At 33.5% G+C, this 26,296-nt stretch overlaps 1 protein-coding gene across 1 annotated transcript in view; it reads right to left on the bottom strand.

The window, feature by feature from the left end:
• Window positions 1-5,405: 5,405 nt before the first annotated feature.
• LOC123867530 (neural-cadherin-like) overlaps window positions 5,406-26,296 on the bottom strand; it is a 139,250-nt gene continuing 118,359 nt past the window's right edge. Inside the window, exon 14 of the mRNA XM_045909611.1 lies at window positions 5,406-5,655. Coding sequence (XP_045765567.1) covers window positions 5,642-5,655 — 14 coding nt within the window. The 3' untranslated portion in view covers window positions 5,406-5,641. The remainder of the gene's footprint in view (window positions 5,656-26,296) is intronic.

Consider the following 26,296-nt stretch of genomic DNA (forward strand, 5'->3'; position numbering starts at 1 on the left):
ATACTTTTTATCCCCAAAAATCAAAGATTTTCTACAAATCCTTAAAAATACTTAAAACCACGCGGACAAAGTCGCTGGTATTATCTAGTTCACGATATATAAAGTGAACTAATGATTGCATTATTTTTTTTCTAATTAGTTTTTTAAATTCAGCGTCACTTAAAACTTGCTCAGGCTTTAATTAGCATACAAATGGGAGTCTCGGAATGTGATCTCGTTTTTTAATTAGGGAACGCTTGTCACGGGTTATTGTTTAAATATAAATGAGTGCGCGTTGCAATAAAAGAGCATTTTCAGATTTCACAGCTATTATCCGCCAGCAGTGGGTAAATATATTTTATGAAAATGCTTGTTGCAGCGAAGTATTAAATAGCGTTATTAGTTTTAGCATTCTCCAGAGATTCGTGTCGGCTATCTGACAGAGTTTGCTAATAGGCAAAAGTCTAAGCCACGAATTATATTTATTGGTGTATAAATTATTTCATAAAAGCACAAAATCAGATACGTAGGGATAATCAACCAAATGGTTCTATGTATTTATTTTTATTTTAAAATCTTTATTGCTTACAAAAGGATACAGAGAAGAAAAGATACAAAAACTAGTAACAGAACTTTAGAGCATGCAAAGGCGGTCTTATCGCTAATGGCGATCTCTCCCAGATAACTTTTGGAGGTTTTTTTTTTTTTCATTTTAGGCATGTATTCTACAAGCACAACTCAGGCTCATCTATATCTCAAATTTAAAATCACCTTCCTATCTTTTTGCTCTTCTTATTATTCTTTTTTTTCCAATTTAAGATTATATATAATAAAAACTATGTACTATGTTAAAATCTAACTGAATATAGCAAAAATAACGATCGAGTAGATATTTCATTGAACTTTCGTAGACTCAAATAAGAGTTACAGTAGTCAATTACAATTAGGTACACAGTCAATTCGGCAATCATTGAAAAACGAAACCAATCCCATGTCCTATAATAATTATGTTCAATTTTCATTCGATTTGCCTAATCAACGAAACCATCACGCAGACATGGGTAGTTCGATTGATGCTCTTCTTAGACCAGTGCGCAGTGCGCGTTTGGAACCCACCATTATTACCATTTCATCATTATTTTACAAATTCAACAATAGACAATCAAAAAGTGATTGCACCGCTTAGTAAAGATGACTATTTAATTAATAATTTTAATATAAAATTGTATTTGTTTGTTTATTATATGTATCTAGGACGCACCAACTACTTACTGAACCGAATGAGACTGCATAGTTCTAAAGCAATATGTCAATGCTAAGAACTGCTTCAACTTTGGATCAAAATTGGACCGCTATACACGACACAGCTTGAGTTCGAAGAAAAGAGGTTAAGATAGGATTTTCAGAAATCCCACCTGAGTAAAGCGGGTGAGCTAGTCATATATAAGGCCAATTGAAAATATTGTTCTTTAAGTTCTAACGCTAATTTAAGAAGATATGTCCAAGATAATATTATGATAGGCACTTTGAAAAGAGCAACCGCCGAGTTTCTTGCTGGTTCTTCTCGGTAGGAAAGGCATTCCGAACCAGTGGTAGATGCTTTTGACGATTCAAAAGAACTTGTAAAAGTCTAATTGAATAAAAATATTTTGAATTTGAATTTGACTTAATGATGCCATTACGAAATTCATCCTGGCACATTGTGTAGGTAGGTACACGAGATAACATAAACATAAAAGATAATTCACCGTCGGTTGCAGTGGCAACGGTATTATAACAACGAGTTTATATTTTCCGTGTTTCGAGAAGAAACCTACGAGTTAACTAGATATCTTGTAGGAATAAGTAAATACAAGGCGTATGCTTTCTAGACAGTAAAATGGTATAGTAAATGTTTGCTGAGGTATTACATCTTACAAACAGCCTACATGACTTTAAGGTCAAGGACGACGTAAGGATTAAAGGATTTGCAAGATAAGGTGGACCCTCTAAAACTAAAGGACAGTGTTCGCTCGTTTAGGGAATTAACGTTGCAAAAATTGGACGTATATCTACTGTTATATTTTTTATAAAAAAAACTAACAGTAAACTATTTACCAATATACCCTGTACGCTCGCCACTCGAAAGGCCTGGATTTTATTTTCAGCAAAGTCATAAAACAAATCTTCTATATTTTGAAGCCGCACTCATCTACAATAGTTTAAAACATATTGTTCTTGTCATATCGTACCGCATATATGATTATATTTAAGAGTTCATCGACCCCCCTAAGTGCTCTATCACACTAGGACCAGTGGTAGCGCAACCAGGTCACGCTACATCAAAATATATATAGCTCAGTGATGGGTATCTCACCTGGTGTCCGCTTGGTTGCGCAACCAAGTGGACTCCAGTGTAAGAGAGAAAGACCTTAAATCCACGGTAACAGGAAATCTTTATTGGCAGTAATCTCTTTTTTAAACAAAATAACAGGAAAACGGTTTTCCTTCAGAAAATATTTATACGGTTACTGGTGACAGTGCGAAAATTATTGCATGCACTAAATTTTTATTGTGGCGCTTACATTTCGCATACAGTAAATATGATTCGGAACCACGAATGATGACGATAAAATAAGATTTATTTGATGGAATGCTCATTATTAATAAATTTTAGCATAGGTAATAAATATATATTTTTGTTATTGACGGACCTAAATATTGAAAATTTAATATATTGAAATTACCATTAAAAACACTCGCGATACAAATATTGGAAAAAAATGTTAATTCACATAAACGTTTACTATATATTGAAAAAAACTATAGTTTTTAATTATAATTATTGCATAAAATAAATTAGAGCGTTGTATAAAACTTTTTATTTACACAGGTTACAGATTCCTTATGAAATAAACGACTGTAACGCGAAAACAGCACATTATGGTTAAAAAGATTTTAGTCACTTTCACGAAAAGAAATCTCAATTTTTCGAGTTAAGATTATTATTTATTCAGTCGCCTACTGCCGGCTTTGTAATATCGTGGCACAATATTTTCCCCAAAGTTAATGTTCTATAAACAAATTATTTTTCTCAAAGAAACTCAACCAAGTTTAAAAATTATCATGGGACATAAAACAGCACCTACTAAAGTGCAAGGTACAATATTTTTCGAGTTCAGTTGGTCACTTACCTATTTTGAAATGAAAATTTTATGCGTATCTGCATACTATTTTATGGAAATAGCAATACTTTGCCTGAAATTCAAATTATAACGGCTGAGAAAATAAATATATTTTCAAATGTTTAATTTTGAAAAAGAAACCATCTAAAAACTTCAATATTATCGTCTTTGTATAAATAGTTACTAAATGACATTCAGTTATAAATAAAATGTATATTTTATAACGAAGGGTAATGATAATGATAATTATAATTACCTAATTATAAAAAGATTAGTTCTACTTATCCTCATACACTACTTATCTATGGTGGATTAGTCTTCAAACTCGTAATAAATTCCGAAGCTTATAAGCTTAAATTTTTGCGAGAGGATTTTTGAGTTACGAAAGCTGTTCCCATGTTCAGGGATTCCGTTCTAATAGTTCGTATATGAAACCCGCATACCCGTGTTCAGTTTAGTTCTTAAATGGACGCGGGCGCCATAATATTGGATTGAATATTAAATATTTTGCTTTCAAAGGTTCCATTTTAAAATACATAGTAGCAACGGAACAAATATTTGTACGAGAAATAAAGCAATCCTTTTAACTAAATATTGCTGATAAGCGAAGTTAATTAACTCGAGAGTTCCTTTATAAACACTTCTTATATTTGCCACGTATGTGCTTGTTAGCAGAGTGAAAGCCCGGTCCAGAATAAATAGCGCTCCATTAGTCCCAACCATCGGCTGTCACAGCTGAACGTGAAACAATGCGCTTTACGCTTTTTGCAGCACCGGACGCTCCTTGCCTTCAAAGGTAGAACGATACGCAATGATATACCTACCAGCCGAGGCGCTGTTTTCACTTCGGGAACAATAGAGTGTTCAACATGCACTAGTGTAAATTAAAAATTTATAACACCCCCGACAAGGTAACAGTAACTAAAAAAGAGCTGATAACTTTCAAACGGCTGAACCAATTTTCTTGGATTATAGCTAAGAACACTCTCGATCAAGCCACCTTTCAAACAAAAACACTAAATTAAAATCGGTTCATTAGTTTAGGAGGCAGATGTTGTATTTTCTGCCTTAATAAATCTCTTAATTAGATTACCAATTTCTTTCAAACTTTGTTTCGCACGTGCGGATATTTAAACTATATTAATAAAATCATAACGAAGAAGATATTTGATAATATCTCAAACCTAACGAGTGCGAGTTTTTTTGCGAGTGTGAGTTGCGAAGACGTTTTGAGTTCAATTTCAACTACGAATGTATATAAAAACAATTACAAAATAACAAATCCTAATAAAGTCCCTCGGTGTTACAAAATTTTGACTTTATATTTTAAAAAAACTTAATTTTAAAATATAAATCGGCTCATGTTTCGAAATTTTAAATTACATATTGTCGGTGCACCGCAAACCTTTTGTTTAACGTCCAATGTTGGTACTTCTGTATATTATACAGCTTTCAGAGTGGTCAGGTAACGCTTTATCATGTGCTGAAAAATTTACCGGGTAAACATAAAACCAAAAATATTGTTACTATAATAATTATTTTTATTATAGAAGTGTTATATTAATAATTCCTGTGAATGTTCCCTCACTGTATCATTTATTTCCATAATGTCATAATAGTTGAATCCCCACGACTTCATCCGCGTGGATTTAGGTTTATTGGCATTTCTCAAAATCCTTAGTGCGAGGGAACCCCCATGCAAAATTTCAAGTTATACTATCTGTCTAGTCTCTCTAACAGCCATGGGACTGTTTTCAAGATTTTAATCCTATTTTTACGAAATAAACAATTATATTATACTTTAGTAATATAAACAAATCCTAGGCCACCATTTTAAATAAAATGGAACCAATAGATATGTGGATTTCACCTGATGAAGAGAGTTGTTGATTGATCCTTAGAGAAGAAAAATAAATAGGTGTTCATTATATATTATGTACGTTGAGATACATGTATCTTAGCATAAATAGTTACGCAGGAGGAAAACAATATAATGTGCAGTCATAGATATTGTGAAATTGCAGATAGCCAACACTCATAAATTTAAAAAAAAGTGAAGAAAAAATCATACATTTGAGTTTGTGACACGCATATGCGTATCTACTAGCAATACATACTACATGGATACTGGCGACCGGCACGGTGTATACGCACATTTGGTTGAAACGACACCTACGAACAGGCTTTAAAACATGGCGACCTGTCTATAGAACTAAGGTGTTGTGTAGCGTACGAATTATTTTGCTGACGCTTAAATATTTGGGAAATCGAATGTTCTTATAAAATTCATAAAACAAAACGAAACAATGTAAAATAAAAAATACTCGTTTAAAAGCGTAGCCGCTGCTGTCCTTCTGTGTAATCAGGATTAACAATGTTGATGCCTTATCTACGCGAAACAATGAAAACGCTGTCTCCACATTTTATTTCTGTGAAACATTTTTCTAAAAAACTTACCTTATAAATCTTGTGGCTAACCTTTAGTTCAAGTTTTCATTTTATTTCTCCTTACCTGTAACAATGTGAGATTCAGTTACTTTATTTCTAAACAGAATAAATGCGTGTGTTAAGCTCAGAAGATGTTCAGTAGGTAGGTACCTATTTTTTTCAGAACTTCTATCACATAATGAGTCATCGATAAGATTAGAAGAAACATGATTAAACATAATGAGAAGATAAAATTGATTATCTATTACCTCGTAAAATGTGCAATTTCATTAAAAAAAAAACATTAACTATGAAATTTCTTCAACAAAATTACCTATTTCTCTAGAATTCAAAACTATCTCCGAAGCAAAACACAATACGAGACACCACAAGCACACCTAAATTCACAACTTTAAATTGAAATGCCAATCATCGGAAAACAGATAAAATCCTAACGTGAGTTTGGAGTATGAATGGTAGTTTATGTATTTCAAATTAGACTCGAAAGCGACTAAAACTTTTATAGAAACAGCATCTTTGTGTGACGTTTACATTGAAATAAAAAACATTTTCTAAATTTTACTAAGCATAGGTTAATTCGATTTATTATACCTAAGTTCTCTTTAGTTTTTATACAAAACAGCCTACGTCCTGTCCAGGGATGTAAGCTAACTCTGTACCTTTCATCAAAATAGCTTAAACAGATGGGCCGAGAAAAAGAGAGAGTCCTATGTGTTAATCCAGGGTATAATCTATCTCCATTCCTTTCATCCAAATCCGTTTTTGCGTGATTGAGTAACAAACATCCAACATCCACACTTTCACATTTAGGATAACATGGATAGGTCGCATTAATATAGAGTCAATAATATTTTTAACCATTTTCAATGTAACAGAATAACAAATATTTGTCCGTGTTCATCTATTTCAGTAACAAGGAAACAGCCTGAAAGTGACAGCATAACATAATATCCACAGTAATAGATCGAAATACCACATCATTATCCTCGGACCTAGCCATTGACGACAAAATAAAAAACCAGCGTGAACCTGTTGACCTGTCAGTTTGCCTCCAGAACAAAGGCCTGATTCAGCAGTATCAAATACAATAACGAAAACTGGATACGAATTTAAAAATCACAGAGTGACCGTTAGGTCTCTATACTTATAATAAAACTGTAACTGGACGATTTCTGTTCATTAAATTTAATAGATATTTCGAATCTTAGAAAGCATTAAGACAAAATCAAATTTTTCTGATTAATTTTTTTTTAATTATCTGTAATCTTCGCGCTAAAATTACTAGGTAAATGAATTTGGACGCAATTTGGCTTACTTCTAGCTTATCTCCGGTTTCATATGTAGGATAGTTTTTATCCCGAAAAACAATAGGGATAGTTCGGGAGAGGAAATGATAATAATAATTATTGTCTATGTTACTCCATAACTCCGTCAAATCTCAACCGATTTTCATGAAATGAAATGAAATAATTTTCATTTCATTCGGTTCGATTTTTGAAATCATTTCGAAAATTGGTACCTAAGTATCTCAGTGCAATTCAATACGGGTTTCATTATTGCATTCAGAACATTTCACGAGGAAGGTTTACCAATATGTATTGTGAAATATATATTCATATTTATGTATGGGTAAACCCACTCGAGCAATGCTGGGGCAAGTCAACTAGTTATTCAACAAAACTATGATAGGCTTGAAATTCAAGATAATTGGAATTAACATACGAATATTTTTCTTGAGCTGATAAAGTGCTGCACAACTGAACCGTATTAGATTGAATATTCAACCATATAATTAATATAAACATAGATAATGTTTCATAAATCCATTTAACTATCTTTATAATCTTTGAAAAATTATAGCCTTACATATTATTCTGGGATAATTTGGGATCTCCGACCCTTAATATTCATTTGAAGTGATAATAATAATCATGCAATGTTAGATAGCCCCTTATTCATTTACTTAGTCTCACCTCTTCAAGATCGTATCGAATAGCAGGAACAACGGACGCCTATTTTAATGTGTTCAGAGTGATTAGGTAAATTATAGACTATGAATGAAATGGGTTGTGAGTAGGGACCCTGGGATTCTTGAACTAAATATTTAAGACACTTTCATTATGCAGACATTTGTAGCAAGGCAAATTTTGTAACTTTTGTTAACTAAAAGTTGCAGAAATTGACACTGACATAGCCATGAAAACAAAGTGCATTGCAAGTGGACACTTAAGGTGCCCACGCACTCGAACTGCACTGCAGCGGAACTGCGCGTCGCGTCAGCGCCCCGCACGATAATTCTCTCCAGCCGCGACGCGCGTACGTCACTGCCGCGTCACAGTTCAAGTGCGTGGGCACCTTTAGCATTGGATAATAACTAGAGTGAGTTTATATTATACTATATGATGCCCGCGACTTAGTCCGCGTGGATTTGGTTTTTTAAAATTCCTGTGGGAATTCTTGACCTGTACGAAATTTCATCAGAATCGATTATACAGTTGGGCCGTGAATAGTTAGCAGACTGACAGACAGACAAACTTTCGTATTTATAATATTGGTGTGGATTGAGTAGCAAACATTACGCATTCATTTATTTTCCAATCCCGTCTTGTATCATTTATTTGAAGATTTGAGTTCAAATATGGAATCTAACCTAAAATTACATTGACGAGCCGTTGCTTTCGTACGAGTGTCTTGGACATTAACTTATCGTATTATACCATACGTACTATAAAGTACGTACATACTTAGCTACATGCTAATCTTTTCAAGGCTGAATTTCATGATGATAGAATAACATTGTATGCTGATTCAAAATACTAATTTTGCACGCGAGCAGCCGATATTCGTATTCTATTAGCTTAAACATCATTATAACTTCAAGAATGTAGACTGAATTCTGAAATCCACGCACGTCCACTGCGAATTGGCGGGATATGTTCCAAGAATTTTACCTGAAATGTAGAAGTTTGGTCACAAAGTCATGATAAAATGTAATTACTAGGATGAAAACTGAAAAGTACTCATTTAGTAGGTATGCCCGTCGAAAGTTCTCAGTATAGCACAGCTAAGCCCCATACTAATTTCATAAATGCGAAAGCATATCCGTCTGTCTGGTAACTTTTCACGGCCCATCTATTTAATCATTTTTTACAAAACTTGGTACAAAGATAACTTGCATCCCGGTGAAGGACTATTTGGCCCAGAAAATTAAAGAGTTCCACGGAGTTCTTAAGACCTAAATCCACGTAAGTAGATGAAGTACAGAGATAGCGTAAGCATCTGCTGGAGATCGCATAAGCTACTTTTGATCCTGGAAAAGTCAAAGAGTTCTCACGGTATCATAAAATCTAAATCCAAGTCGACGAAGTCGCGGGCATCATCTAGTTATTCTAGTACCTACAATTTTTCTTCTAAATAATATTTGAATATGTTACTGTAAATCAAAAGCCTACCTATTGCTACATAAACTTGGAAGTAAAGAATTCGGATCGCTCATTAAAATTAAAATGTTCGTTACAGAGTACAGACCCGGATTCTTACTAAAGTCACTTTTCTGAAACTCAATTTTGATTTTAATCTAAGGGCCAAAACCTTTCTCTTAAGATTATTTACTAATATAAACTATTAATTTTAATTTGGGAAACTATTCCGTTAATGAATGAAGTACTAGGTACCTGAAATTTTCACTGAAAATGTTGAGATATTTGAGGTAACAATGTTTATGGAAATCTACAAAATTAATATTTAGTAATAAACTTATGATTTTCGGCTCATTTCGTGGGTTAGTGGCATTATAATATGAAAAACTGGTATATACCACGATCAATATGATAATTTGGAATTATCGATATTAATTCAGTTGTATGAGTTGTAGTCACGACGCTTTGTCGATGCTAAATCCAGGAAAAAGAGTTACTAGAACTAATTACTACATAGTTTTACCCCAAACTATGTAGCAGCTTAAACCTAATTAGATAAATATTATGTTCTCTACTAATTAATTTTTATCTTTACTAAAATATAAAACGTGTGCAATGCATCTACGAGTACATCGGGCATATTCTGCGAAGTGAGAAAGGAAACGCTGCTCAAATGGCAGCCTTTCGGTTGAAGCAGACCTGGTCGACCAACCAGCACCTAGAGGAGATCCTTTGAAACAGACCTAACAAGAGTGGGACTCTCGTGGAACCATGTGAAGGTAGCAGCCAATGATAGAGACATGGAAAATAAGCCTAAGTTTCACGAAGGAATAAAATCACTCCATCATCATCATCATCATCTACAGTACATATTATACAGCACTCATGCAAATTAATTCAACGGATATAAAAAGCTAATGAGTTATTCCCCAAATTTATGTGAATCCCAAAGAGATGTTCCCAAACATTGCATTCTCCAATATTACAAAAGAACAACATTCCGATCCCGTGCGGTGGTAGATTGTTACAAACGATTCAAAAGAGCTTTTGACATGAAAAGCTTATTTGAATAAGGAATCTTTTGAATTTAATTAAAAAATCATTTCTAGGTATCTAGGCTATCGTGTAAGGGAAAGGGGCTGCGATCCGACATTCAGCGTGGCAATGCTATATTCGCCCCAGACAGACCTCATGGGCAATCAGAGGTAGACTTTTTGATTGACGATCTTGTTACGAACTAATTAAATTGTTTCAGTAATTAATTAAATTATTCTAGGAAGGTACGTCTAGGTGTGGGTATTTTTTGCCAATAGGTACTTACTTAATACTAAATTTATACACATAACATGCAAAGGTAATATTTTTTATCCTCCCAACATAACAATATCAATATTAAATTAAGTGAAATTTTTGAAATAGAATTAAGTAATTAATAACTATGTTTATGAAAAAGTTTGTGTTTTGTTAAATTTATTGAGAAATAAAAGGCTTATTTATTTAGGTATGCCCGCGACTTTTTTAGTGTGGATTTCGGTTTTTAAAATTCATGCAGGTACTCTTTGATTTTATGGAACAAAATATACCGGTCTATGGAATATGTCTGTCTCCAGGATGCGAGCTATCTCTTGTACCATGTAGATGATGACCGCAAGTGTCCATGTAGATTTAGGTTATACAAATCTCGTGGGAATCCTTTGATTTTTCGGGATCAAAAGAAATATATGTCGTTCCCCGGAATATAAATCTGTCAAAACCTAGATTTAGATTTGATTTGATATTATTGGTTATTGGTGCTTAAATAAAGAAAACTTTTGTATTCCTGAGGAACTACCTTCTGCAATACAAGTCTTTCCTAGTGCAGAGGGTCGAAAACTCGTTCTTGTATTTAAGTTCAATAAATTATTTAAACAAGTGTAAATAAAAAAATTATAACACCCACGACAAGTGAAGGTCACAGTAACTAGAAAAGAGCTGATAACTTTCCTGATAGATGATAGTTGAGCCGATTTTTTTGGATTATAGCTAAGAACACTCTCGATCAAGCCACCTTTCAAACAAAAAAAAACTAAATTAAAATCGGTTCATTAGTTTAGGAGCTACGATGCCACAGACAGATACACAAACACACAGATAAACAGATACATAGATACACACGTCAAACTTATAACACCCCTGTTTTTGGGTCGGGGGTTAAAAAGTGGGTTAAGTAGATGAGCCGTGATAAGCTAGCAGACAGACGCACGGATTACAAGAGTTCCACAAAAAAAAAATATGTAAGTTCGAGAAAATACTAAAGTCTATAAATTATTACACTGACTTTGAATTGTAAGCCATTAACTTAGTTATGTAGAAGACGGCAGTTCCCCATCGCTGTGCGAACGTCAGGGTGCGGTTTAATAGGACTAACGCAATCAGGCCGCGCGCCGTTAGAAACCAAACCCTATGAGTACCTACTTTGAACGATAAAATTAAATTTTGAAGGAAATTATTGATGCTTAATTTACTGATAGATGTTGTTTACCTAATAATGTACATATATAAAAAAGAAGTAGATGTGTCAAATAAGCATTGAAAATGAATAATTAAAACTGCGTCATTTGGGTCACATTATTGTAAAGCGCTGTTCCTTGTAATCGTTTCATACACGGAACACAAAAAAAAACAGTGTTTTTTCTGTTCCGTGGTTTCATATAATATTTTATCATCACTGAGCACGAATTTTGTACCACTTATAGCTCATTTATACAGGCTGCGTAAGCGATGCGTAAGCGTAGACGTAGCGCGTACGATTACGTTGTAATGTATGGAACTGTATGAAACATGGCACACCGCTTGCGCAAAGCGTGGACGTATGCGTAACCCGGTGTGTTAGGCGTTTATACGCGTCACTACGCACGTGTCACGTGTGCGTGCTTGGTTTGAATCGGCCTTTAGATGCACAACACCAAAAACACAAAATGTGAAAAGACGCAAAACGGTAAGTAGGTAGGCACGCAGAACGCCTGCATAATGCTGTATCGGTATGCGTAATGATGAATCACAAGTAAATGGAAAGATCCAAACCACTCGTACATGACCGATTGTTTTTTATTTATTTATTACTTAGTACTAGCGTTAGTTATATTAAGTATGAGCACAAACAAGATTAGAAAAAGAACCTACCAGATTATCGCTGAGTAAATACCATATTATATTCATAAAAGCTCTTATAACTAAGCCACATTCATGTTTGTTGGTACACTAATATCTTTCAGAGCTGATAAATAGTTCTTCCATCTTTCATTTAGACACATTTCGGGCATTTAGTAAGCCAGGCTCATCATACCGAATGATTCAGCCATCTTTTTGTGGTAAAGTGGTAAAACCTTTTGCTCCCAATAAAAATGAAACTGCAACTTTCGCAGCTTTCCGTCACAATAGAGAATAGGAATAATGAAAAAATGTTTTTCTATGCAACTAGAGAGAACATTTTTTAGTCCCTACTCAAAGTTGCAAACTTGAAAACTTTATCAATTTATAATTTGTTAATTAAAAAATGTGGAAAATGTGAATGTTTCGGAGTTCACAAAGCTCGTAAATATTTTTACATACATCGGTAATAGTCCCAATTTCGTAATTCGAGGAAGCGCTTGCTGAGACAGGAACGACCTAAGTTTTGGGAAAGACTGAACCAATGAGAAACTATTAGAGAAGTTTCTGACAAAAAACGGAATGAATAATGTACGTAGAGGGCTTAAAAGCTTAATGATATACGAGGATACACGTCATAACTCATAACCTAGATTCGCGTATCATAGCATATTTAGGAAGATAACTGAACCGTTAACCTCGACTCGGAAAAGTCATTAAAATTAATCATAGTTTTATCAGAATAAAATACATTCATTCATATATAATTATTAACGCTAAGATTTGTATTTCAGAACACATATCGTCTGTATTTACAAACAATCGATGGAAAATATCACTGGCTCAAGACAATAGACAGAGTGACGCTCTCGCAGGAAAGTTATTGTAACTTTCCAACGAAAGAAAAACAAATAGCGAGTATCGACTACAAACAATACTCAAAGACAGCGTAATCAGAATAGAAAAAGCTGTGCTAGAGTACACTAATGGATCACAACCATGAATCGAAACAAGTTACAAGTCCCTTTTGGCAATTCCTTGGTCAATGATTTTTCGCTTGGCTAAAGTATCATAAAAGATAACCTATCACTCAAAGTAAATACTAAATTGTAATTACATGCACATGCTTATAATAAAGAATTGTAAACGATTTTCGGTATATATCAGCCAAAACCTACCTTCCTTTTCATGTGTCCCATAAAAGTCTTATTTGTAACAAAAAAAACCTTAACGACGATATAATATTACCCAGTATGCGAGAGATAACGTCATTTCCGACAAACAGCTCAATAAGCGTAAAGGAAATAAGCTTAAGTAAAAGGCTAGAATATGAAACATGTTTCGCACTCGCAGCTGCAATAAGCGGTGCTAAACTCGCCCATAAATAAAAGGGGTGCGGCGGAACAGGCGCTCCAGGCACGTCATAGGCAGCTGTCGCTCCGGTGAATTTTGACGAGATCCGTTCCCCGCCGATAAAAATATCAATCTCGACCTACAACATCTTCCTCGGAAACGGTTCCTAATTAATCACCAGCCAGTGTATCGGGAAAACTCCGTGTATCATTTCCTTCAGAAAAATGTTATAAAAGAAGGGCACATATTCATGGAGCCTTAACACTGTGTATGATACTGATATTACTTTTCAGAGTTTCTTGTGTGAAACGTTTTCATCCGATCGATCACCATGCTTCACCATGGTACTTACTTACATATGACTAAAAAGAACTTGACAAATTCATTTTAAAATTAATCACACTAATATTATAAAGGTGAAAGTTTGTATGTGTGTGTGTGTGTGTGTGTGTGTGTGTGTGTGTGTGTGTGTATGTTTGTTACTCCTTCACGCAAAAACTACCGGACGGATTTGGCTGAAACTTGGAATGGAGATAGATAATATCCAGGATTAGCACATAGGCTACTTTTTATCCCGGAAAATCAAAGAGTTCCCACGGGATTTCAAAAAACCTAAATCCACGCGGACGAAGTCGCGGGCATATTTGTATTGTCGTCTCCATATTTGTAGAGTTTATTCTTGGAGTGGTTTTTTGATGATGATGATGATAAAATATCAAGGGATTTCGTGAATGTTGAAAACTAATGAAATAATAAATTTCATATTTGATATTAAAATTCAAGTCATGTTACTTGTAATTCTTGAACGAAACGTGTCAAAGAATAAAAAAATCTGCTTTGTAGAATCCAAACAAAATGTACCATATCTCGTATAATAAAGTAAAAATACCTTGATGAAAAATAGTTTACCCTTACGAAAATGATTGTTTAACCTTATCGTCGTGTTGTTTTTACGTAATTATCATAATAATTTAAGTGTGCTAATTATTATTTGGTAAATAAAAAATAAATATTTAGATATCAGTTAAGGGTGGTAATAGACAGTGCCGCCAAGCGATTTAGCGTTCCGGTACGTTGCCATGTAGAAACCAAAGAGGCATGCACGGGTTTAATAAAAACTGCCATAGCCCTTCCAGATTAGCCCGCTTCCATCTTAGACTGCATCATCACTTACCACCAGCCAGGTGAGATTGCAAGGCCTAACTTGTATTTGAATGAAAAATAAAAAAATAAGTTTTCTTTTTGACATAATCTACGTTATAGAAGGCACGTCCGTAGTAAATGTAACATGACATAGACTATGTTATTCGTAGCATGACATACATAAATTCCGCAATATGTTAATGTTTGAAGTATTAAAGTGACCGGCTTTTGGGGTCTTCATAAATATTAAAAGAAAACCCTACGGATTAAAGTTTCCCTTTGGAAATATGCAACAAAAATTAAATATGTATGTAATGTAAATATGTTCTCATATTAACTTAAAAGTTACACAACAGAACGTATGTGGGTACACGCCATTTTGCTGATAATTTCGATGTTATATTAAATCTTTTATACATTAGTTCATTTAGACCAAGGGTTCCAGAGTAGAGACGAAGGTGTCGGCATTCACAGCCTGGGGAAAATTCTAGGCGTCTCCCGAGGCCAATTATAGAAGTTAATTAAGTCGAGGGAAGACCCTTGTTGGTAACGAAATCTTAAATGATAACAACGCATGTTCGTCCGGCACCCATTTTGACTTGATTAATGGAAGCAAAATTACAGTAGCGTTTCTAACAGACAGTCACGCCAACATAAATCAAATATAATCTAAGAGGTGAAAGGATTTTCAGATATCGCTTGTCTTTCATATCAGTAACATCTTCCGGCAAAGTTTATAAACTGCGGCCCGGTTAATCTGTTTTGAATTTCATAGATATAATCTCTTTGAACAATAAGATGATTTCGAAGATAATAATGAAATTTTGAAATTACTGTCTTTTATTAAACTCACATGGTAGACGATCGGTTTCATCGGTTTCATCAAAAAGGTTAAAAAGCAAGACAAAATCAAAGTAAACTATGTATATAATTATAATTATAATTATTGAAGTGATTTTAACCGAAAACATACGATTGTTGAGAGTTTGGTGGAATGGAAGAAACACTTAAGTGTTAAGGCCTGGGTTTTTATTCTAAGATTCAGGCTTATTAAATTCGGATATATTTTGTTCGGATAATAAAATAACCTAAAAAAAGTTATATATTTATTCTCGATTGAATAGACTCTTTATACATTTGATAATCCTTTTCCCTTAACGTTTTAGGCAAAAGGTTTTCATTTGAATTTTTCGCTAACTTTAATACATCATGAGATGATATTGTTAATGATTCATCATCAGAATATCACGTACCTACCTAGGCAAAAAATTTAGACCTTTTAATAGGGCAAATACTTGGCACTTTAAAACATCTCATAAAATAGCGGCTTAAAACAAATAATTATTTTGTTTCACAGCAATTTAAATAATACCACACTGTTGCTATAATTAAAGTTATTGGATCTCTTTATAGGCCAATAACAGCTGTGCAATAATAAATCTTTGTCATCTTTGTATGGCAAACGTTTACGATATAGTTTTAATCACAGTTAAATAAGAGGTGTACGAGCAAATAATTTTGTGAAAAATATTAATATACAGCCATGAAATTCATATGCGGAGCATAATCCACTCTGAAGCATTTTAATCATTCAAATATATCTATTTTTGAATAAAATAAACATAAAACTCTTTTAAAATAATAATAATACTGTGGACTATTTAAATATTCAACGTAATCTATGAAATAAAAACTAAAATGCATTTTAGCGAATTTTGAATTGAAATTATTTACTTCAACACATAAACGTAGATACTAGATATCTATCCCAGTAAGTGTTGCATAAATATAACAAGTACATCCTAATATTATGCTCTTAATCTTCGATAATAATAATTTATAATTTATAATGACAGGGCAGGATAGTAAATGTCTTTATCTATTGCGAAAAGATACTTTATCGAATAATGCGTTCCGCATTACCGTTAATTCCCATCACCTTACGGATTTTCATATGAGTATCAACGCTGGTAATGTGCTGGCATTTTTTGAAGCATGTTTGTAGGTGTCAAAAGATATGTAGATTCCGTGCCAATATCTATGTAGTCTGTATCGCTACGCGTATGTATCAAGCACACAAGAGTAAGAATTTAAGTTCAAGTTTTAAATACAATAATTGTATAAACTTTGCCTATCTAGAGTTTATAACATCTTTAATGAGTATTAAAGATTCACTACAGCATCATTACTCTTTAAACCTAGCTTATGGATCACCATGTATGTACCTTCTAAAGGTTTGCACAAGACTAAAGATTTCCAACAGTCTATTATCAAATTGAAACTTTGGTACTTTTAAAAATATCGTTACATAAATTTATTTATCGATTAGGTGCTTAAGACAAGTGCCACTTTAAATTAGGGGTTGCTGTTCAAAATCGGTAAGGGTGATCTTAATTAATGTACAGCAAACAATAGGTCGTGCACAACTCTCTTTACGTAAGTGGCTGTTTAGGCGATATCACGTTTCATATTTTGCAAATTGCAGTTTAAGTTCGGTGCGATAATGGGCCGGCTCAGGGGGTTCATGCTCCTTCCCTTATCGCTGGCACGTCCTGTGGCTTTAATTGATATTGTTGAAACGAAGACGCAGTCATCGTAACAATATCAATACGCCAAACTACAATACCTCCTACGAGATTACGTAATTGTTTTTCAGAGCGCTGTTAACTCTGCCACAGACAACATTTACAGATTTGAAAATAATATTATCTAAGGTCGAGAATACATTTTACAATGTATCTTCGCCATTAAATTTTACTTTTTTTATGATTAACTGTGCAATAGCTGATGCCCGCGATTTCTTCCGCCTGGATTTAGGTTTTAAAGAATCTTGTGCTCTTTTGTTCTTTTTAGAGAACTCTTTGATTGTCCGAATAAAAAGCAAGCAAAAAATTACGTCGATCCGTTGCTCCGTTGACGCGTGATGAAAGGACAAACCAATAAACTAACAAAGATAAACACTTCAGCATTTATAATATTTTGGGCAGTGATTTTATCATAAAAAGGATATGTAAATAACATTGGACACTGAAAATATTACATTCATCGTCGGCCATTTCCTTTTTGGAAAATGTCATCAATTATGTTATTGCGGCTTTAATCATATCAGTAACGAGACATTCCACTTCCACGATCAAAGCGAATTTAATTAAAATTTCGCATTGGCAGGTTGTCTAAATTCCAAGCAAAATGAACTTTTTCTTTCAAAAAGAAAGCTTTAATGAAATCTCGTTCTTTTAGATATATATGCATAGTACATTGTACATATTTCCATGATCGTTACGATATTCTACGGTTCATTTGAAATCTCTCTCTTTTGTAATAAAATGTCAGATTTATTTTATTAATACGAGAACATTTTTGTCGGCATAGACACGAAAAACGTATTGAAAAAATTGCTTAGTTTTATCGTTTTATCCCAACATGTCATGTCCACGAATTGATCATAATACCCACGAAAATATCGATGTTAAGTAACGATTTTTTTAGTAGATTCTATTGGCACTTACTTATTAAATAAAAATAAATAAATACTCGTTCGTAAAATCTGTGGTGGAATCCATAATATTCGGTAAAATAAGACAAGTCTACAGGAGAACGGATAGTTTATTACAAAACCTTTTACCCGAGCGAACCTTTACGTTACCTTTAGGTACTTAATTCAACCACATTGTTACCTAAATAACAAACTTTATAATTATTGCGGTTCGCAGGCTCAATACTGTTTTCGTGTCTTATATACAGTTAATTAAAGGGAAGTTTTGATGGCGGAAAGTTACCTACCTACTTCCATTATTGTAAGTATATTCCGAAGCAATTTATTGTTGAGAATTATGTTTGTAAGATTACACGCAAAGCTCAATTTTACATTTCCTATTGATAAAGGGTTTTGCAAAACTGAAAACAAACTCAAATTGTTGAACAGGATGCCTTTTCACTTGTTTTTAAGACAAAGCAGAACCGTGCAATATCGCTACTGGCAAAGATAGCGTTATTCTAAAATTTGCATTTTCCATAAGATCTTGCAAACTTTCTACAACCAGAACGGCGCATTTTTTTTTTATTTTATAAAAAGGAATCTAATAAAATTTAAATTTATTTATTTAAATTTAAAGGTACTTATTATTATTATATACTATTTATATACTTATTATGATAAGTGAGTTCCATTGCCTTCTCCTTTCCGTTTTGCAATCGAGTTTTGCATCTCTACTTTTACCTGAGAAGAGAATAATGATGGTTTTAAATTAATAGAAATCTTAATTTAATAAGTAAAGCTTAGGCTTTTCTTAGTAAATTGAGATTGCAATTGCTATCCACCCCGATTTCATTACAATCTATGGTTATCACGGTTCCGTAATAAGCTAAGGAGCCCTTATAGTTTGGTCTAGTCGGTCTGAGTGTCACAGCCATTTTAAAAATAAACAATAAGAAACTTAAAGTTAAAATTTAACATAGTTATAGAACAATGTTATCGCTACACAGTACGCAGAGGCACATGAAATTTTGAAAAAAGATATTTAGGGTACCTACGTAGCCCCCTAAAGATAAAAGTCGAAAAAATGGTTTACCTATTAAGTAATACCACGTTAAAAATATATTTTAATATTAATAGGTTTCTTAGTCAGATTTTGGAAAATAAGCTGTTTAAAAAATAATGACCGCCAAAATTTTCAACAACTAACATGACTACGGAACCGACACGTATTCGTATTTGCACTAGACTAGTTTTATACGTCTTTGCGTGTAAAAACCTATTAAAATTACCGATATTAAAGCTTCGAACAAGATCAGTGTTAATTAAAATTGGAAGAGAAAACAAACCGTGCCGTACTTACGTACCTACCTACATAATTAAACTGGCAACTGTGGTACAAAATCAATTTCCAGTCTAATTATTGTTGGTATGCCCCACATTTTGTTTACGTGAGATCCTGTGCACAGTGGGCAGCGTTGTTCACATTGTAACAACAAGATTCCTGTTTATTCCATAGGTACTTGCCATAAGATATAGGTATGTTAGTTTAAGAACCCGAGAATGGAATGAATGAATAGATTAGTAGAAAAGAGTAAAATGAGAATAAGAAAATCGGTCAAATGCGAGTCGGAGTCGCTGACGGAGCGTTCTGTCATACAAAAATGACAGTTTTTTTTATGGCAGCCATTTTGAAATTTTTACTATCTGTTGTTATAGAAATACACATTTTGTGAAAATTATGACTCTCTATCTATTACGGTTCACGAGATACAGCCCGCAGACAGACAGAAGGATGGACGGACGGACAGGCTTTCAAATAAAAAACCCGCATTTAAATCGGTCCATCAGTTGAGCGCTACGATGCCACAGACAAAACAGTCAAACTAATTCATGGCTCTGTGTGCATCTGAAATCAAAAATGAATAAAGACCTTATTCTCAGCATACATCTACAATTCATACCTGCATGGCGTGAGAAACGCCCTACAAGTAGGTACCATTAAATACCTACTTACCATTAAAAAAACCTATTTTAATAAATGTTCCAGCAATAACTAAGCCTAATGATAAATAGATAAATAATAATAAGGGTAAGATACAGAAGGCAGTGGTTCTTGAGACGGCACGCATTGTGAGGAGGTTCCTCACTCTGGAGCCCTGACCACTGGCGGCTTGGGTCCAACCCACCCTGTTGCCAGTGGGATCCATTCTATCATATTTTTATTCAATTTTTTTTTTTCCGTTACTTTAGTTTCTTGTTGTTTATGTTATTTTATTTCTCTTTTGTTTCTGTTATTTATTGATTTTGTTGTTGATGTTATTTTATTTTTTGTTGTTTCTGTTATTTTTTCTGTGTTTCTGTTATTTTTTCTATGTTTCTGTTATTTTTTCTGTGTTTCTGTTATTTTTTCTGTTGTTTCTGTTATTTTTTCTGTGTTTCTGTTATTTTTTCTGTTGTTTTTGTTATTTTATTGTTTGTTGTTTAAAAATAGGATAAAATGGGAAAAATAAATAAATGAGAGCAAAAAAAATAGATAAATAATTCATTATGACTTAGAACTACGATATTAAGATATTTATTCAGTGGAATACATACGTAACAAATTTAAATTAAAAATTTATAACACCCCTGACAAGTGAAGGTTACAGTAACTATAAAAGAGGTGATAACTTTCAAACGGCTGAACCGTTTTTCTTGGATTATAGCTAAGAACACTCTCAATCAAGCCACCTTTCAAACAAAAAAACTAAATTAAAATCGGTTCATTAGTTTAGGAGCTACGATGCCACAGACAGATACACAGATAAACAGATACACATGACAAACTTATAACGCCCCTCTTTTTGGGTCGGGGGTTAAAAACAATACTACAAAAAAAAACATTATTTGCGTTTTGCGCGCCAAAACAGAAATCGATAACTTGTTAAATATCGGTTAGAATAACTTTGCTACAAATACCTACCTAATACGGCATAATTAAACTGAAATGATTTAGTTTGATCGAAATTAAATACCTAATCGATTAAGTTTATGTATGATAACATTCACACGAAAAAAATGCCTACAGGCAACACACGCTGCTCGTAGGTATATGGTTATGCGTGTGAACGTATAATTTGTTTGCGATGAGACCCTGTGCCAACAGCCATCAATTGTTCACAAGCTGGAGGCACTAGAGGCGTAAACAACATGCTATCCTATACTAGCGTAAACTATAGTCCACTCAGTCTAGACGAACGTCCAAGCGATAAAATACCACTTAAGTTTATAAAACAATTGCATTAGATTCTCCCGGGCGGTCGTAAACTATTCGCATTTGTCCGATAAAGCGAAAGATGACTTTTATTTTCTTCAATTTTAAGTAAAACTTTGCTTTTCCGGTACTACAACAAATCTCGTGATATGAACCTAATGTAATTTAAATAGTTGTTATGTACGTACTAAGCTCAAAGTCGCCAAAGACGCAAATGGTTGGACGATATAAGAGGGTGGACAGGGCTTACTTACCCGAAGTTAAAGAGGCGACTTTATTGTTATGCCGTCAAAACACGAAATAAGCCTAAAATCATTAGTCATAGTATAAAAGTTAAAGTTAAACGACCTTAAACACCTTAAACGACCTCAAATATTCTCTAAACGACTTTAAGTTAGTACGAAAACCACTCTACTAATAACATAATATATTATTCAAATATTATTCCTGAATTTTTACAAGAACAGAATATAAAACCTGTCTAGATTTCAGATTAAAATACATGTTTGTCAATTGGTATTACATAAAATTAACTTTTATCAAAATTATTAATATTCGTCAATTACAATATAAATAGTAAATTGTCTATAATAATAAGAAACCTGCCTAGATTAACTTGTAAAACATTATTATATTTGACCGAATTTCATTCAAATCGTTAGAGCCGTTTTCAAAAACTAATCACGTATACCAATTTATAAAAATCTGTTTTTTTCCAAAGTTACTTGTTAAGAATTATCTAAGTTAACCATATTAATATGTTAAAATTATGTAATCTGTATTACGTGTTTTATTAAATCTGTAATAAAGTTATTATTAGTATTAATTACACTATAATATAACAAGTAACCTTATATATTTAAATACAAAAATTGCTCATTTAATTAAGTAGGTATAGTATAACAAAGTAACTTCTTATTACGTTAAAATAAATTAATGATCTACAATAAAGTAGTAAAGGCATTAAATATTGTGAAGGCAGCGAATCTTGAAGGACTTAATTTCACGACATTAAAGATGAGAACATTATTTTGTAAAAAATCCATGCTCTAGATTCAGTACATTTCTAACATTGTATTTTATCCTATTTATTAAACTGTTAACTTTATCTATTGAACTAAATAATATATAAGCTCCTTTATTGAAGCCATACCTACGCCCACCTTTATATTTTCTTTTCTAGGTTGACTAAACGCGTTCAGATACTCTTCAAGTGTAGGCATAGATATCTATGAGTGTAGGCTATCAATATCTAATCAATACATACATATCTATAGACTATCTTTGTCCGCGACTTGATCTGCGAGACATAATTAATATACAATTTATAGTCTATACCTAGTAGTCGGATATAGTGTAGTTATCTATCAGCAAACCTTAATTCACGTAGTTGAAGTCGCTGGCAAAAGCCAGTAATAATATAATCATAACAAGTTTGGACTGAAATCGTTTTCAATTCTATGTTACGCATGACTACGAATGGCTATATTTACGATGGGATTCCATGCCAGCAGTCGTCATTTGTTCAGAAGCTGGCGGCACTAGGGGCGTGAACAACGCAATTTTATCCTAAACTGCCATGCACTGAATTCAGTCGAAATGGGCTGAAACGAACTATGAAATATAAATTTATATCCCTATTGGATTACATAGATGCCTTTCTCTGATAAAGCCATAAAAAATGAGTTAAAGCCAATGTTGCAAACATCATAGATATGTTATTAAAATGATTTTCAGTTTTTGAAGTCAAAACTTAGTACCCAGGTACCTACCCGGTAGTATTATCAAACCGGTCCGGACCAGACCGGATAGCGCGGTGACGTACGGGTATGGCGGGGCATTCCCCCGCTTCATATCCCGATTGCCATCTCGACTTGTCGCGTACTATACTTTAGTCACATGAGTAGATGTGAAACTTGATGAAACGAAAAAGCGACACTAAAACAACGAGAAACACATACATCTATAGAATTTAGCCTACGAGAGAATAAGATAGAATAGATTGTACAGTTTTGTTTCCTATTATTTCATACGTTAACACCTCTCATGTCACTTGTTGTTTGGAGTCTATATATTAAGCAAGTAGTATAAAATATGTAGGTATGTAGAATGAAATGTAAAATGATTTTTAAACTTGGTAACAATATTATAATTACTGCAAGTTACTGCACACACAAATTTTATAGTAGATATTTTATAAAGATAGAATCCTAAGACCGTCGATAACGTGGCAATTGGGTGAGTATTATTTAGGGTTGGTGTTGGTGCTACAATCTCCGTCAGTCTGTCCGTCAGTCATAGTCGATTATTACAGTAACTATTTAAGCTATCAACATGAATTTTAAACAGTTGTATATAGTTAAATATACAGCCTTACTGTAACATACTGCAAACAGCCAACATTAGATACTGTAAACTATTCCCAAAACATATTATTCAGTTTATTCCAAATTTTAAATTCTACTGTGATAATATTGCTTAATTTTTTAAATATGCAAATCATATTACTGCTACGATGCACTCTATAATCTTAAAAACTACTTCCAACAAATTTAAATAAAAAGGAAGTTAGCCAGTCCATACAAAATAAATTTAAAACCTCTTTAAAGTTTAGCGGTTTTGCAGTCCACAAAATTAGAGTTTTCGTCATCACCTAAGTAAGCAATCTATCGTACTTAAATAAATTATTATCGTGCATCTATTATTTGTCGTATCATGCATCCGTGTTCTGTTTCTCAAAAGGATACAACTTAATGTAAAATCTAATTCCTATAAATATTTCGTAGTAGGTATATATACCTATAAATGGATTGGTAGGTATGCCTAAAGAAATTAACAACAAATCAAAATAATTTTTACATACTGACATATCAAAAATTACAGAACCGGTAGGACCTGCCGCAATTTTCGATACGTATTTAAAAATTTATTAAGAAACTAGCTGATGCCCGCAGCTTCGCCCGCGTGGATTTAGGTTTTTAGAAATCCCGTGGGAACTTTTGAGTTCCCAGGACAAAAGTAGTTTATCCGTACCGCGCGACAAAGTCTTTACTTGGTAAATATACCTTCAATATCAAGTTATAACCGACGACAGTTTCTAAATCCCATCCACTTTGGTGATCAGATCCCCTGCAGCATCAGGATTGAGGAGTTGGAATCTAAATTTTTTATAGGGCAATGTCGCAAAGTTCCTCTATCGATTAAAAAAAAAATTACTCAAATCGGTTCAGAAATCTCGGAGATTTCGGTATACATAGGTAGAAAAACACAACTCCTTTTTTGAAAGTCGGTTAAAAAAGTAGCCTATTTTACACCCTGATGAATCCTCTACTTGTCTGTGAAAGTCCCGTCAAAATCGGTTCAGCCGTTCCGAAGATTAGCCTTTTCAAACAGACAGACAGACAGACAGACAGACAGACAGACAGACAGACAGACAGACAGACAAAAATTTTAAAAATGTGTGATTCGGTTATGGTATCGTTCAAATAACCATATGAGCTTTATATGAGGTAGTTATTTCGAAATTACAGACAGACACTCCAATTTTATTTATTAGTATAGATATAGATTTCCTTGAAGTGATATTATAAAATGTTTTCAATGCGACGAAACAGTGCAGAAAATGATAAAGAAGTACGTTAAAAAAAATTAGCAAAGGAAGATAAAGTTATGCAATGCAAAATACGGAAAGGTTAAAATTTTCGTCCAACTCACTATTCATTTTTCTCTTTTCAACTTTATAGAGGTGAGAGACAGACAAAAAGTCAAACTTTGTTTTATCTTTTTCTCAGTTCTAGAAACTTGAACGTTCGCCATCGCAAGAATTTTATAACCCAATAAGTGGATGTTTTATAATTGTTTAACCAGACGGTTTCATACGACTCGACGCTTACGAATTAAATTAGTGAATGCTCGTTAAATCGAACCTTTCGGTTGAGAATTGGAAATCAAGTACAAAAACGTGACTCAAACAAAAGAGAATAGGAGAAATGATGTGCAAGTAATATCCGCAAATGATAAGCTTCTACGAAAGCATTAAAAAATGTGGCACGTAGTGCTGGTACTCGGCGGCTTAATCAATTTACGTGGGATGGAGCCGTGTGCACAAGTTAATATTATGAACGCCGTCGCTCCGTCGCGTCGCGTCCGTGCAACGGTGAAACTTCATATTGTGGAACCTTTTTTTTACGTCGACCTGTTTCAGAAACACTTCATTAAGTAGGTAGGTAGTACAATTTCACATATTGTGCTGAGATGTAAAATTACAGTCCGTCTCGATAAAATATTACCTATATATTTTTGCAAGTGAGTTTCAAATAAACAGGAGCTTAGTATACACAAGTAAGCAAAGTGGCGGTAGTTGGAACGTTCCGATGGACTTCAGGCGGTTTCAGTGGCAACAAGCATAATACGCGCACGTTAAACGTTTTGCAAGAGCACGTAATTTCCAACGCAGATGCTGTGAAATCACCATAAAGCGAAACAACTTTAACGCGTAATCTAAAACTAGACTGACTAATTAAGAACCTTTTTACACGATAAAAGTAGATTACCGTTGAAATGGATGCAAGAAATTACATGTACATGAGTTGATTGCCGAGGTGGATAGTCAAATTGCTTCAATATGCGGTCAAGACAATATGTGAGTGGTATTGGACCCCCATTTATTATAAAGAAAGAGTTTTAGTACTTAATTCAAAACTTATAGATAGACTTTTGAAAAGATCAACCTTCGAAATCTTCTCGATTTATTCGATTATTACCAATTCGTAAGCAACGAATTAGTCACAACAACTAAAAACATCAAGTCAATTTAGTCTGATGTAATATTTATTAGATTCGGTAATAGAAAAAAAACTGCATTTACAACAATTTCTTATTTAAAGTGACAGTTGTCAGTTAGTTTTTCAAAAACTATATTAGCATACAG

This window comes from Maniola jurtina, chromosome 1, assembly GCF_905333055.1.
Source record: "Maniola jurtina chromosome 1, ilManJurt1.1, whole genome shotgun sequence".
Taxonomy (NCBI): Eukaryota; Metazoa; Arthropoda; class Insecta; order Lepidoptera; family Nymphalidae; genus Maniola; species Maniola jurtina.